This window comes from Meles meles, chromosome 21, assembly GCF_922984935.1.
Source record: "Meles meles chromosome 21, mMelMel3.1 paternal haplotype, whole genome shotgun sequence".
NCBI classification, from domain to species: domain Eukaryota; kingdom Metazoa; phylum Chordata; class Mammalia; order Carnivora; family Mustelidae; genus Meles; species Meles meles.
In genome coordinates, this window is record NC_060086.1 from 19,716,817 (window position 1) to 19,732,117 (window position 15,301).

A 15,301-nucleotide genomic window follows, 5' to 3' on the forward strand; every position below is an offset into this window, starting at 1 on the left:
GAAAAGCTCCCGCCTACTTCCGCTTGCCGGCCCCGCCTCCCCCCCCCCCCCCCGCTGGGTCCTAGCGCCTGCCCCTCCCTGGCAGTGTCCCGGACTCCATCGGCGAGAGCAGCTGCCGCTGACGCCACGGACCCAACCCAAGTTCGCGGAGGTAGGAAATGCCGGCGGGAAGCCACGGGGACCCCGGGCCGTCCCAGCGCGGACGCAGTCTGAGAGGCCTCAGTTTCCCGCGGGAGCAGAGGGCGGATGGGGTTGGCCTGGCGCGAGCAGCGCGGGCGGGGCAGGAGGAGTGCAGCCCCGGGAGGGCGCCGGCGGGCTCCCGCCCAGCAGGTCCTAGAACCCGCCGGCTGTCCCCGCGGGCCGGCTGCTGCGGACTCTTGGGCTCGGCCGGCGCGGCTGCCCGCCTCGTACGGTGTGGGCCTTGGGGGGTCCTAGAGCCCGCCATGTTGCGGGCTTTTGTCCCAGGCGCGCGGCCCGCCAAACAAGCTCCCCGGCGCCTGCAGCACCCCTCCCCGGCCGAGGTCCTGGTCGCCCCTCCCGCGGTCCTAGAGAACGCCATCTTGCAGGCCTTTGTCCGGCGTCCGGCCCTTCGCCCATTCATTTGTTCATTCTCTCGTTCTTCGTTCACTCCTTCTTGACTCATTCTCTGAGCCCACGTTTTCCCTTCCGAGACGAGTCAGCCCAGGGCTCTGCCCTGCGGGGTTGTCTGGTGGGGGCGCCGACGTGTAGATAGTTGCTGGGAGCGGGAGGCACAAGGTTTCTGCACCTCTAGGCCCCTTCTCAGCGCTTCCCCTAGGCCCGAAAGCCCTTCAAACTCCCACGTACCTCAGATACCCCATTTTACTGTTGAGAAAACTGAGGCCCTACCTCTACTGCCTATTCAGTATTCTTGAGGGCACCGAGGAGGCGAGTATTTGAAGGATGCTAGAGTTTTTCCCATGGGAGAAGGCAAGCAAGGGCTCCGGAGGCAAAGAGAACTGCAAGCGGAGATGCATTTAGGTGAGAAAGTTGGAGAACTGAGCTGAGCCTGAAAAAGTAGGTTAGGATTAGGTTGTGAACTGACTAGCTTGGAGGCCTAGGAGATGATTAGCCCTCACTTCTGCACGGTTTATAGTTCCCCATTCACCATCTCATCAGGTCTCATGGCCTGTGAGGCCTTACTGATGTCTGCTTATTTACACATGGGGAGACCAAGGTGCAGAGGGGATAAAAACTGATTCCTTTTTTACCTCATCCCTGCTGGCAGGGTCCTAGCCTAAGCGGTGTGAGAATTAAATCAATGCCTCTCTGGCATTTACAGCCTGTTCAGGCAGCAGGCCTGCATCTCCCTCCTAAACCAGTAGTGAAGCAAAGACAAGCCTCCCTCACCAGAGCAGTGAACGCACTGTGGGATAGTGGGTGGTATTTGGACGTTGTGAACTTGGAAAGGCAGAGAAATTCAGTTAATAAATAGTTGTTGACAGATAGTCTCACAAACCCCCAGTATGGGGGAGGCAATAGACCTGGGTTTGAATTCTGTCTCAGAGGTTGATTCATTCACTTTGATTTGGGGCATCAGCCACAGTTCTAGGTGTACAGGATACAAAAATAATAATAACAATAATAATAATAAATAAAGGTTCCTGGCTCTTTGCCAGCCTAGACTCTGGTGCTGGAGACAGAAGATTAATAATCCAGCCATAAAATGTGCAAGTGCAACATAAAATGTGTAAGCAATAATCAGCACAGAAAGCAGAAGTTTTTTGTTTTCTGGATTTTTAAAAAAGATTTTATTTATTTATTTGAGAGAGACAGAGCACAAGCAAGGGAGGGGCAGAGAGAGACAAAGAAGCAGGATCCCCACTGAGGAGAGGGCCCAATGCAGGGCTCAATCCCAGGACCCTGGGATCATGACCTGAGCCGAAGGCAGGTGCTTAACAAACTGAGTCACCCACGCACCCCAGAAAGCAGAAGTTTGAGAGCCAGACCACTTGGCTTTGAATATTAGCTGTGGCCACGAGTTCATATCTGTGTCCCTCAGTATCCTTGTCTGTAAAAAGGGGGGAAATAATACTGTTTAACTTAGTCTGTTCAGGCTAAGCATAACAACAAAAAAACCCCACACAGACTGAAGGGGCTTAAACAACAGAAATTTATTTCTTACAGTTCTGGAGGCTGGGAAGTCCAAGATCAAGATGCTGGCCAATTCACTTCCTGGTGAGGACCCTTTTCCTGGCCTGTAGATGTCCTCCCTCTGGTTATAGCCTCACAGGGCCTTCTCCATGCATGTGCGCATTCATAAATGTCATAAGACATTTCTAAGCAGTCGTGAGGCTTAGCCTGAGTATACCCACAAAATGCATAGAATGATACCTGGCCAGTGGTACACTTGCAAGAAATGTTATCCAGATGACACCATATGGGAAACTGAAGAGGAGGGGATAGCGATTAGCAAGAATACAAAACGGCATTAAGGAAGGTGATAGTCAGGGAAAGCCTTCTTTGGGGAGGTGATGGGACTGAGGCCCAAATGAAATCAAAGCATTAGCTACGCAGTGATCCTTGGGGAACAGTGGTTCTGGCAGAGGGAGCTACTAGTACAAAGGCCTTGAGGTGGGAAGGAATTTCGCTCTTTTTGGAAAAGAAAGGGAGGAGTGGGCGGGTGGAGCCTCCTGAGACCACAAAGGAGTGGGAGGTGAAGTAGCCTCCACATGGAAAAGATACAGGTCTTTGTCCTGGGAGCAGTGGAAAGTCTCCTGATTCGGCTCATAAACCTGAAGTAAATACAGACTGGTAGAGAAAGAACCCGACCCAGGGACCTGAAAACTTGGATTGGAGTCTGGGCCTCTTGACAAGCTAGGTGTCCTTGTGCAAGTGCTTACAGGGGCCTTCATCTCCATCTCTGAAAGAGAAGCCTGGTAAAAATGCCCCTCTCCTAGAAGCTTTGTGAAGACCTAAGGATGTGTCTTTGGTTCTTAAGTGTTAAGTGTTGGCTGACATGACCCCAAGAGTGTGTGTCCGAGTCCCATACTCCCTGGATGATGATTGTCATGCAGGGGGTTCACAGACCTGACTTGGAGACATATCAGTCTAGGGAGTGGTGGGCGGAAGGTCCTTGGTAAATAATGAAGTGAGGAGCTAATGGTGGGATTTTAGTTTTGGGGTTTTATTTGTTTTGTTTTTAGATTTTATTTATTCATTTGAGAGACAGAGTGTTTGCGAGACAGAGAGAGAGCATGAGTGGTCAGAGGGGCAGTGGGAAAGGGAGAAGCAGGCTGCCCACTGAGCAGGGAGCCCGAAGCAGGGCTGGATCCCAGGACCCCAAGGTAATGACCTGAGCTTAAGGCAGATGCTTAACCAACTGAGCCACCCAGGCACCCCTAATGGTGGGATTTTAGATAGGGGCCTAGCCTACATGGTCCCCTGTTCTTCATGGATGGGCTCCTGGTGCAACCAACCTGATGCTTCCCTACCTTTTCCCCCCAAGAAAGGTAGGGAAGCAGTGCTTTAGGAGGAGAGGTGTACACCTCCAGCCATCTGACTTTTGATTCACAGATAGGAACACTGAAGCCCAGAGCTTGGAACCCAGGCAGGGGTCAAACCCTCGGAGAGGGAAACAGACGCATAAAGGGTGCTGGTTTTGGTCTCAAGGCGTTCCACAGAGATGAGAGAGCATGAAGATGTGGCTTGAACTCTGGGTTCTGATCAGCGTAGGGAGGGCCCAGACAACTGATGCAAGAGCCCAGCAACTCAAGGCAAATTAAACACCTCGATTCAAGCCCCAGCTGTGAGTATAGCTTTGTGACCATGGGCTAGTCACTAAACCTCTTGGAACCTCAGTTCATTTTTTTTGAAATGAGGACAAGCATCTCTAGCTCAGGAAGCTATGAGAGAATGAACTAAGGTAACATGCTCAGCGAAGTGTCTAGCTCTAAGAAGACTCTCGTTAATCGAGGGCAGTGATTCATAGAATTCAACCAACACTGGGAAGTAAGTACTATTATTATCTCCATTTTTCAGATGAGAAAATCGAGGTACCATGGCATGAAGTAAATGGCACAAGGTCATAGCTAGGAAGTGAATGAGGCAAGATTGGAAGCCAGGCAGTTTGGCTTCAGAGATGGGACACTTAGCCACAATGCTACACTGATTGTCTGGGCCTCAGTTTCCTTTTCTGTAAAAAAGGAAAATATATAACAGAACACTTCTCATGGTGTTGACGTGAAGTTTGAGTCAATACATGTAAAGAGCTTAGGATACTGACTTTTACCGAGGCAAATCTTCAGTAAACAGGAACTATCATTTTTATTTAAGGGAAACTTTATCAGTCAGACTGTCCAGAGATGGTCTGGAAAGGAGTTAGTGACTGCCTCATGCAGAGATAAGGAAGAATCCCCTGGAAATTCTAGGGAGAATTCAAGCCACGGGGAAGGTTAGGCCTCATGCCCTTTAACTCACCTTCCAGCCCCAGCACTTAGTGGGAAAAGCGAGGTGGGGTGGGGGGGGAAACAAACCAAAACAAACTGGGAGGAACAGAGTTGTGTGGGATTGGGACCAAAAACCATAGGGGAGATGCAGGAAGAGCTTCCTGGGGGGAAGTGGGGCTCAAAGAAAGGTTTGGTGGGCTTTGTAATAGCCAGGAAGGACCTGGGAGCTTGCATGGTGTGATGGAAGTCATGAAAAGTTACTGAGCAGGGGACAAAGTATGACATGATACCTAATGAAGAAGATTCTGGCTGCCTGTACACATAGCATTTTTTTGTGTCTAGGGGCAGGAGACTGGGGCAGGGCCACTAGGCAGAAAGGTACTTCTCTAAAGATTCAGCCCGTGCCATTTACCCCAAGGGCTCCTGTGGGTCATAACTTGGAAGTCACCAACCCCTGAGGTATACAGATGAGGAAGCAGGGCTAGAAAGGAGCACTAGACTCAGGCCTCCTTCTGCCCAGACCAGCTTCTGGACACACCTGTCTCCCACCAGTGCCTACAGTAGCATCCTTACCCCCCACACTGGCAGCCCCCAGCAGCTGCTGCCGAATACTCCCTAAGTGGATCTGCCCATAATCCTCTTCTTTTCATCCCCTTGGGAGGATGAGCTGGTGTTAAGACTAATGCAGCCATTAATCCTATTTCCTCCCAGCCATGATCCCCAGGAGCAGCTGGGTGGAAGGAGAAAGAAGGGGCCTTAGCTAGAGCGGGTGCCCCAGGAGGCCAGGCTAAATCAGATATATTGATTATGACTGAGACACATCTAACTGCTAGCAGCTCAAGCTGCCCTGAGGGTAATGAGTTCCCCGTTACCAGAGCTATGGGAACAGGAGCCCAACAGCGATTCCGGAGCAGAGGGCGGACTAGGATTCCTGTCTGGGGTGGAGTCCCTTACAGCTGTGCAAAGCCAGAATTCTGTGTGAAAAGTTGCTGCCTCTGACTAACCAGAGGGGAAAGACAAAATACATTCGCTGGGGACCTATCACTTCAGACAGACGGCGCCAGTCGCCAGTTAGCCCACTAGTTCTGCCTTCTTCGGGACCTATCTCTGTCTTCCCTGGGGACTTGACAGCCTTCAGGCCGGGCCCACATCCAGGTAACCTCTATGTCTGCAGCCCTGCATAGGACCCTGTACCCAGGCATAGGCCTTAGCCGCTGAGCTGAAGAAGGAGGATGGGGAGATGGATGGAACCTGGGCCTTCTGGGAATGCTACAGCCTTTGGAGAAGCTCAGAGGCTGGGGGAAGAAGTACAGGTGGACATTTTGATGACGCCAGCCCTCTCTCTTGGCCCCTCAAAGGTTACCTGGTCCAACTTTCATCAATGAACAGACCAGAGAGGAAACGCCAGTTCAGAGTGTAAGAGCCAGGAATGTTTGGAAGGAGAGATATGACCATCCCTGGTGAGAGAAATGCAGATAAGACAGAGTCCCCCTTTGAGGCCTAAGCAAGGAGAGGCCTTAGAGGACGCCAAAGGGATGTGGCTTGTATCTAACTTTGCTTCTTTCCTAGAGAAGCTCCACCCTTTGAAGCCATGGAGGTGGAGTCTGCGGAGGCCAGGTCCCCGGCCCCAGCCCCCGCCCCCGGCTACAAGCGCTCTGGCCGCCGCTACAAGTGCCTGTCCTGTACTAAGACATTTCCAAATGCGCCTAGGGCTGCGCGACACGCGGCCACACATGGTCCTGTAGACTGCACAGAAGAGGTGGCGGAAGCGAAGCTGAAGCCAGAGACAGAACCCAAGGCAGAGGATGCTGGCGGGGACAAGGTGTCAGGTGCATCGGCCAAGCCTCGGCCTTATGCATGCCCGCTGTGCCCCAAGGCCTACAAAACAGCACCCGAGCTACGCAGTCATGGTCGCAGCCACACTGGCGAAAAGCCCTTCCCTTGTCCCGAGTGTGGCCGCCGCTTCATGCAGCCCGTGTGCCTGCGCGTGCATCTGGCCTCCCACGCCGGCGAGCTGCCCTTCCGCTGCGCTCACTGCCCCAAGGCCTATGGCGCGCTCTCCAAGCTCAAGATTCACCAGCGTGGGCACACGGGCGAGCGGCCCTACTCTTGCACCGACTGCGGCAAGAGCTTCGCCGACCCTTCGGTGTTCCGCAAGCACCGGCGCACACACGCGGGCCTGAGGCCCTACGGCTGCGAGCGCTGCGGCAAGGCCTATGCGGAGCTCAAGGACCTACGCAATCACGAGCGGTGAGGGCGCGGTGCTGGGGGTGATCCCACACAAAAGACGGCTAGTGGAGTGGAGGTGGGGCAAGGCTGCCCTGTGACCCATGGGAACAGGGGTAGAGTCTCAAAGAGTGAGGAGAGCCAATGGAAAGGTGAGGGGGCGGGGCTGTGGGGAGAGCTGAGCACCAGGGTGTAGTGGGTACCCCAGCTTGGGTGGGGCGGGGTGGACCGCGTGTTGGGCTGGAAAGGGGGCAGGGCTGGAAGTTGTGCCACCCAGAGGATCCCTGGTGGAAGCTGGTAGGTGGGAGTGGAGCCTGGCCTTGGTGTGCAGAGCAAGGTCTTATCTGGGATCTAGACACCCAGCCGGAAGGTTCCCCACTCTGGGGTGCAGCCCTGTCGTCCCCCAGGGACGTTAGGAGCCCCTCTTGTACAGTGCAGATAGGTAGCAGGGGCCGGGTGACAGGCCTGCCACCTTCATCCCGGGTTCTCCCTGCTCCACAGGTCCCACACCGGTGAGCGCCCCTTTCTCTGCTCGGAGTGTGGGAAGAGCTTCTCCCGCTCATCCTCGCTCACGTGCCACCAGCGCATCCACGCGGCGCAGAAGCCCTATCGCTGTCCGGCCTGTGGCAAGGGCTTCACTCAGCTCAGCTCCTACCAGAGCCACGAGCGCACTCACTCCGGCGAGAAGCCCTTCCTGTGCCCGCGTTGCGGCCGCATGTTCTCCGACCCCTCGAGCTTCCGGCGCCACCAGCGGGCACACGAGGGCGTGAAGCCTTACCGCTGTGAGAAGTGCGGCAAAGACTTCCGGCAGCCCGCAGACCTGGCCATGCACCGGCGGGTGCACACGGGGGACCGGCCGTTCAAGTGCCTGCAGTGTGACAAGACGTTTGTGGCGTCTTGGGACCTCAAGCGCCACGCGTTGGTGCACTCGGGCCAGCGGCCCTTCCGCTGTGAGGAGTGTGGGCGAGCCTTCGCGGAGCGAGCCAGTCTCACTAAGCACAGCCGGGTGCACTCGGGTGAGCGCCCCTTCCACTGTAACGCCTGTGGGAAGTCCTTCGTCGTATCATCCAGCCTGAGGAAGCATGAGCGGACCCATCGAAGTAGCGAAGCCGCAGGGGCGCCCCCACAGCAGGAGCTGGTAGTGGGGCTGGCACTGCCAGTCAGCGTGGCAGGCGAGGGCTCCACTGCCCCCACGGCAGGTGCAGGGCTAGGGGACCCCCCAGCAGGGCTGCTAGGGCTGCCCCCGGAATCAGGTGGTGTGATGGCCACCCAGTGGCAAGTGGTGGGCATGACGGTGGAACATGTGGAGTGCCAAGATGCTGGGGTTGGGGAGGCTCCTGGTCACTTGGGGGGAGGAGGTGAGGTAGGGGGAGAGGAGGTGGACGAGAAGCCACCGCAGTTTGCCTGCCGGGAGTGCAAGGAGACATTCTCCACACTGACGTTGCTGCGGCGGCATGAGCGCTCACACCCAGAGCTCCGGCCCTTTCCCTGCACCCAGTGCGGCAAGAGCTTCTCTGACCGGGCAGGGCTGCGCAAACACAGCCGCACCCACAGCTCTGTGCGCCCCTACACCTGCTCCCACTGCCCCAAGGCCTTCTTGAGTGCCAGTGACCTGCGCAAGCACGAGCGCACCCACCCTGTGCCCATTGGGACCCCCACGTCCCTGGAGCCCCTTGTGGCTTTGCTAGGAATGCCTGAAGAGGGACCAGCTTGAGGCCCATGCCCCCTCCACCTCACTGCCAGGAGCCCAGACTTCACAGGGTGCCTCCTGAACCTCTCTGCCCCTGCTCACTCTTTAGACTCCAGATTCCTGTCCCCCGGGCAGCTAGCCTTCCTTGCCAACAAAGAGTTGGGGGACAATGGAGGCAGGCAGCAGCTGTTGAGAGACACGTGTCCTCTGAGTAACACTCATTAAAGCATTCACTTTGGCACTGGGTTGTCTTCTGTGTTTTGGCTGGGGGAAACGGATTGGGAGTTTGGGCATCAGATAAGGTTCAGTGGAGACCCCTGGACTGACAGATTAGAAACCAGAAGTGTCTTTGGCTGGCTTGTTTCCCAATGTATATTTTCAGAATGTCTTGACAAAGGGTTCCCCGGTCAAGGAAGTACAGGAAATTCCCTGCGCCCTTCTTGGGGATTTTTGGTGATCAAAGTGTATTAAAATCACTGATAGAACAATGAACAAATCTATTTATCTTTGTTTGGCCCATTGTTATTTCATCATGGAAGCTTTTTACTGAGTAGTTCCATCCTTTTATAGATAGTCCACTGAGGTCCAAAGTTAGTGTATTTCGTATACTGCAATAACAAACTAGAAAACCCACTTAGGGGATGAAGGGGTTCCATTCATGGTAGCAACAAAACTCATAAGCTATGAAGGAATAAGCCTCCCAAGAAACATGCGAAACACATATGAAGAAAATGGTATCACTGTTCTGAAGGTTGTAACCCCGAAGTGAATGGAGACATACCAAGTACCTGAATGGAAAGACATTATTAAAAATGTTGATTCTTCAGGTGCCTGGGTGGTTCAGTTGGTTAAGCAAATGCCTTTAGCTCAGGTCATGATCCTGGAGTCCCAGCTGCACGGGGAGTCTACTTCTCTTGACCGCCCCCACCCCCATGCTTTCTCTCGCTCACTCTCAAATAAAATCTTTAAAAATACAAAATAAAAATGTTGATTCTTTCTAGTTTAATCCTTAGATTCACTGTCATCCAAAAAGGTTTTTTTGTCGTTTTTAAAGATTATGTATTTATTTATTTCAGAGAGGGCATGTGTGAGTGGGGAGGGGGCAGAGCAGCAGAGGGGAGAGGATCTGCAGCCAACTTCACACTGAGTGTGAGGCCTGACTTGGGACTCGATCCTATGACCCTGAGATTGTGACCTGAGCCTAAATCAAGTTGAAGGCTCAACAGGCTAAGCCCCCGTGCAACCCCCCAAAAAGCCTGGAAACCCAAGAATTGGAAACTCAAAAATTCTACATAATACATTTTTAAGAATGAATGGAGGTGATATATTTGACATATTAGATAAACAGCAACACATTGATGTTAAAACAGGTTATTATTAGCACAAGAATAAATTAGCCAATGGAGTGGGGGCAAAGGTTTAGAAACAGCCCCATTTCTGAGAATTTAGTTTACAATAAATGTGATTATTCTAATCAGTGGGAAAAGATAGGCTGTTAAATTATAGTCATATCCATACTCTGGAAGGCTACACAACTTTTCAAAGAAAAGAAATGAAGCCCCACATTTAGTGTGAATTGGAATAATCTTTTGGCAAGATGATTTGGTCACAGTTATTAAAAAGTTAAGTGCAGGGGCGCCTGGGTGGCGCAGTGGGTTAAGCCTCTGCCTTTGGCTCAGGTCATGATCCCAGGGCCCTAGGATGGAGCCCCACATCGGGCTCTCTGCTCAGTGGGGAGCCTGCTTCCCTCTCTCTCTTTCTGCCTGCCTCTCTGCCTACTTGTGATCTCTCTCTGTCAAATAAATAAATAAATCTTAAAAAAAAAAAAAAGTTAAGAGCATATACCCCATGACTGGGCAAGCACATGTCAAAGAATTTACACCACGAGTTCTTTTTTCCATGTCCATGGCAAAACTGAAGATAAGAATGTTAAGCACGGCAAAATCTGTGATAACCAGGAACACCTTAGAAGTCCACTAGCAGGGCCCCTGGATGGCTCAGTTGGTTGAGCAACTGCCTTCAGCTCAGACCAAACCCACAGAAGTTTTTTTTTTTAAAAAAGCAAACAGGAGGGCGCCTGGGTGGCTCAGTTGTTTAAGCGACTGCCTTCAGCTCAGGTCATGATCCCAGAGTCCTGGGATTGAGTCCTGTATCAGGCTCCCAACTCTGCGGGGAGTCTGCTTCTCCCTCTAACCTTCTCCTCTCTCATATTCTCTCTCACTGTCTCTCTCAAATAAATAAATAAAATCTTTTTAAAAAGTCCATTAGCAAAGGACTAATTAAATAAAGCTAGCCGCTGTAAAATATATTATGCAGCTATTTTTTTAAATGACACTTAATCATCCATGTTGTTGAAAGATCTCCCAAAAATATGTCAAGTGAAAAAAATAAGATGCAAATCAGTATGATTATACTCCCATCTGGGTCTAATCACACATTCGTACTCAAATTCCTATAGAATATTCTTAGAAGGACACTCCAGAACTGATTTTGGATTATTATAAAGTCCAGCCACTAGGGCCCTCCCAATTTATAAGCCAAAATGAAGCCAAAGTTCAGGGAACCAGATCCTCCTTTCCATGCTCTTATCATCTCTAGACTTATTCTTACCAACTCAGGAAGTGACCAGTGTGCAGCCCCTCTCTAGGCCCACATGCCAGTCAAAGGGGACTTGGGCAGCACCTTAATACCTCAGTATCTTCTGATACTGAAGCAGTAGCTTCAGTATCAAGTGTCCCCTGATGTCAGGGACCTCACTTACAGCCATCATGACCAGTCCTCAGAAATTAGTTTTAGAAAGGTTCTTATTCCTGCTTTCCATCAAGGACAAGGGGGCCACATGGCACCAGCAGGGACCAGGGTGTCGTGGCTGCGGGAGGAGACACCAGTTTGGCCAAGGACACTCACTGCCCAAAGCAGGACAAGCACTGACCCCAAGGACACTCACTGCCCAAAGCAGGACAAGCACTGACCCCAGGCTAGAACCAAATACTGACAGGGTCCAGGAAAGAAACAGACTTGGACTGGGTTATTGGAAACAGGGGGATTTTGGTTACTACCAACTTGCTTTGTGACCTTGCCCAAGATGATTTATGTTGGGAATGACTAGGCATCTTTTTAAAATGGTACAAAGATACCATATTCCCTAATCGACAGATACCCATGGGTTTCTATCTATAGTGAAGGATGAAGTGGATCCCCTGGATGTTTGGAAGGAATCCCCAGCCTCTGCTCCCTTTCTGAGGCCCGACCGTGCACCCATCTCTTGGTCCCCCTTCTCTAATTCCCCAGGCATCCCATACCCCAGTGCCTGCTCCCTAAGGACTCAGATGGTATGACTTTTTTTTTTTTAAAGGATTTTAACAACTTCATTAAGATATAAATTACATGCTGTATAATTAACCTGTTTGGATTATCACTGAATTGGATTATCAATTCAGTGGATTTTAGTATATCCACAGGGTCATCGAAATCTAATTTTCATCCGCTTGAAAGCAACTCTACACCCATTAGCTGTCACTCCCTATTGCCCCCAACCCCAAGTTCTTTCCCTTAGCCCTGGTCAATCACTAATCTACTTTCTATCTTCCTGGAGTTGCCTCTTGTGGACAATTCATGGAAACAGAATCACACCATATGTGCTGTTTCTAACGGCCTCTTCCACTTCCAACAATGTTTTCAAGGTTCAGCTGTGCTGTCAGTACTCTATTCCTCTTCATTGTCAAATAATATTCCAGTGCGTGGAGATAAATTTCATTCACTTTTCTCAGAGGGAGGGAGGGAGAGGGGGAGGGGCAAAAAGAGGGGGAGAGAATCTTAAGCAGGCTCCAAGCCCAGTGCATGAGCCCAAAACTGGGCTTGATTTCACAATCCTGAGATATAACCTGAGCCGAAATCAAGAGTCTGACAACCTGCTGAGCCACCCAGGTGCCCCTTGGAGATACATTTTCTTTTCTTTTTTCTTTTTGTAAAGATTTTATTTATTTGACAGACAGAGACAGTGAGAACAGGAACACAAGCAGGAGGCATGGGAGAGGGAAAGCAGGCTTCCCAATGAGCAGGAAGTCTGGTGCTGGGCTTGATCCCAGGACCCTGGGATCATGACCTGAGCCAGAGGCAGACGCTTAACGACTGAGTCACCCAAGCACCCAGAAATACATTTTCTAATCTTTTTATCACTTGATGAACATTTGGGTTTTCCATTGTTTATCTACTGTGAATAATGCTGCTATGAACGTTCACATAAAATTTTTTTTGTTTTAAGATTTATTTATTTATTTGAGAGAGATAGAGAGTGAGAGAGCATGAGAGGGGAGAAGGTCAGAGGGAGAAGCAGACTCCTTGCGGAGCTAGGAGCCCTATACGGGACTCGATCCTGGGACTCTGGGACCATGACCTGAGCCAAAGGCAGTGGCTTAACCAACTGAGCCACCCAGGCATACCATGTAAAAGTTTTTAAATGGACATGTTTTTCTTATTTATTTATTTCTTTCTTTATCTATCAGAGAGAGAGTGCCACAAGCAGCAGGAGAAGCAGGCAGAGGGAGAGGGAGAGGCAGGCTCCCCTCTGAGCAGGGAGCAGGATGCGGGACTCGATCCTAGTATCCTGGGATCCTGACTGGAGCTAAAGGCAGATGCTTATCTGACTGAGCCACCCAGGCATCCCTGGACATGTTTTTCAATTCTCTTGTTTGAAGAACTGTCAGAATGTTTCCTGAAGTAGCTGGACCATTTTACTTTCCCACCAACAGGGTATGACTGTTGCAATTTCTTCATACCTTTACCAACAGCTGCTATTATCTTTTGATTATAGCCATCCTTGTGGGTGTGAATTTGTGGTTGTGATTTGGATTCCCTGGGTGGAAACTGATGTTGAACATCTTGGGGCACCTGGGTGGCTCAGTGGGTTACGCCTCTGCCTTCCGCTCAGGTCATGATCTCAGGGTCCTGGGCCTGAGCCCTGTATCAGGCTCTCTGCTCAGCGGGGAGCCTGCTTCCCCCTCTCTCTCTGCCTGCTTCTCTGCCTACTTGAGATCTCTCTCTCTGTCAAATAAATAAATAAAATCTTAATTTAAAAAATAAGAAACTGATGTTGAACATCTTTTTGTTTGCTTATTGGCCATTTGTACCTCATCTTCGGAAAAATGTCTATTGAAGTTCTTTGCGCATTTTTTAATTGGGCTGTTTGGCTTTTTGCTGTTGAGGGGCAAAAGCTGCTTCTGTAGTCCAGATATAAGTTTCTTATGATTTCCAAAAATTCTCTCCCACTGTGTGGATTGTCCTTTTGCTTTCTGGGTGCCCTTTGGAGGACAAAAGGAAAAAATTTTTAATTTTGAGGATATCTCATTTATCTCTCTCTCTCTTTTTTTTTTTTTTAGTTGCTTGTGCTTCGTGAGCCATACGTAAGAAACCATTTCCTAATCCAAGGTCATGAAGAATTATGCCTATGTTTTTTATCTACAAGTGTTAGAAACCTTATGTACAAAGTTTACAACCTAGTTTTAAGCTTATAAGGCTTAAAATTTATAAAAGTTGTGAGCACCTGGGTGGCTGAGTTGGTTAAGCATCTGACTCTTGATTTTGGCTCAGGTCATGATCACAGGGTCCTAGGAGGGAGCTCTGCAACTGGCTTCACGCTCAGCAGGGAGTCTGCTTGAGGATTCTCTCCCTCTGCTCCTCCCCCACCCCATGTGCACTCTCTCTCTCTAAACATCAATTCTTTTTAAACATTTGTAACATCGGGGCACCTAAGTGGTTCAGTCGTTGGATGTCTGCCTTCGGCTCAGGTCATGATCCTGGGGTCCTGGGATCGAGCGCCACATCAGGTTCCCTGCTTGGCAGGAAGCCTGCTTCTCCCTCTCCCACTCCCCCTGTTTGTGTTCCCTATCTCGCTGTGTATCTCTCTGTCAAATGAATAAATAAAATCTTTTTAAAAAATTTATAACTTTTTTTGTAAACTTTAAACATTTTATTATTTTTTAAATTGTTTTAAAAGATTTTATTTAGGGCGCCTGCGTGGCTCAGTGGGTTGAGCCACTGCCTTCAGCTCAGGTCATGATCTCAGGGTCCTGGGATCGAGTCCCGCATCAGGCGATCTGCTCGGCGGGGAGCCTGCTTCCCCCTTTCTCTCTCTGTCTGCCTTTCTGCCTACTTGTGATCTCTCTGTCAAATAAATAAATAAAATGTTTTTAAAAAAAAAATAAATAAATAAATAAAAGATTTTATTTATTTGACAGACAGAGATCACAAGTAGGCAGAGAGGCAGGCAGAGAGAGAGGGGGAGGCGGGCTCCCAGCTGAGCAGAGAGCCCGATGTGGGCCTTGATCCCAGGACCCTGAGATCATGACCCGAGCTGAAAGCAGAGGCTTAACCCACTGAGCCACCCAGGTGACCCTATAAACGTTTTATAGCTAAAAACTCTTACATTTGGATACTTGATCTATTTGGGGCTAATCTTTATATGTGATTTCATTCTTTTGCACATGCATATCCAATTATCCAAACACTATTAGTTAAAAAGAATGTTCTTTCTCCACTGAATTCTCTTGATACCCTTGTTGAAAATAACCTAACTGTACACATAGTTTATTTCTGGAATCTCAATGTATTCCATGAAGATATATCTATCTATCGTCTATCTATCTCTTTATTTTCCTTTTGCTAATACCACACTATTTTGCTTATTGTAGCTTTGTAGAAAGTTTTATCAAGACTTGTAATTACTCTAACTTATTCTTCTATTTCAAATTTTTCTGGATTCCCTACATTTCCATATGAATTTTAGGATCTGCTTTACAATTTTTGTGAAAAGTTAGAAGCCGCTGGAATTCTGATGGGCATTGTATTGAATCTGTAGATCAATTTGAGAAATACTACCATCTTTTTATTTTTTCCCCATTTTATTTGTTTTTTCAGCGTAACAGTATTCATTGTTTCTGCACAACACCCAGTGCTCCATGCAAAACGTGCCCTCCCCTTT

At 49.8% G+C, this 15,301-nt stretch overlaps 1 protein-coding gene across 4 annotated transcripts; it reads left to right on the forward strand.

Annotated features, from left to right (window-relative positions):
• Positions 1–62: 62 nt before the first annotated feature.
• On the forward strand, positions 63–9,155 carry ZNF668 (zinc finger protein 668). 4 transcript variants are annotated; one of them, XM_045994240.1, is made up of 4 exons: positions 110–151; positions 5,765–5,866; positions 5,976–6,656; positions 7,134–9,155. In XM_045994240.1, the coding sequence occupies exons 3-4, from the start codon at positions 5,998–6,000 to the stop codon at positions 8,344–8,346; spliced, it is 1,872 nt and encodes a 623-aa protein (XP_045850196.1). In that variant the 5' UTR covers positions 110–151; positions 5,765–5,866; positions 5,976–5,997; the 3' UTR covers positions 8,347–9,155. The 4 variants fall into 4 exon arrangements, with proteins under 4 accessions (XP_045850194.1, XP_045850192.1, XP_045850196.1 ...); XM_045994238.1 differs by lacking the exon at positions 5,765–5,866 and having other exon boundaries at positions 63–151; XM_045994236.1 differs by having other exon boundaries at positions 107–151; positions 5,581–6,656.
• Positions 9,156–15,301: the final 6,146 nt, after the last annotated feature.

Excerpts from the sequence above, each read along its gene's own strand:
- ZNF668 (XM_045994238.1), top strand. The coding sequence starts at position 5,998 with ATGGAGGTGGAGTCTGCGGAGGCCAGGTCCCCGGCCCCAGCCCCCGCC. Across the intron at positions 6,657-7,133 it reads GACCTACGCAATCACGAGCG|GTCCCACACCGGTGAGCGCC; the intron begins GTGAGGGCGCGG and ends CCTGCTCCACAG.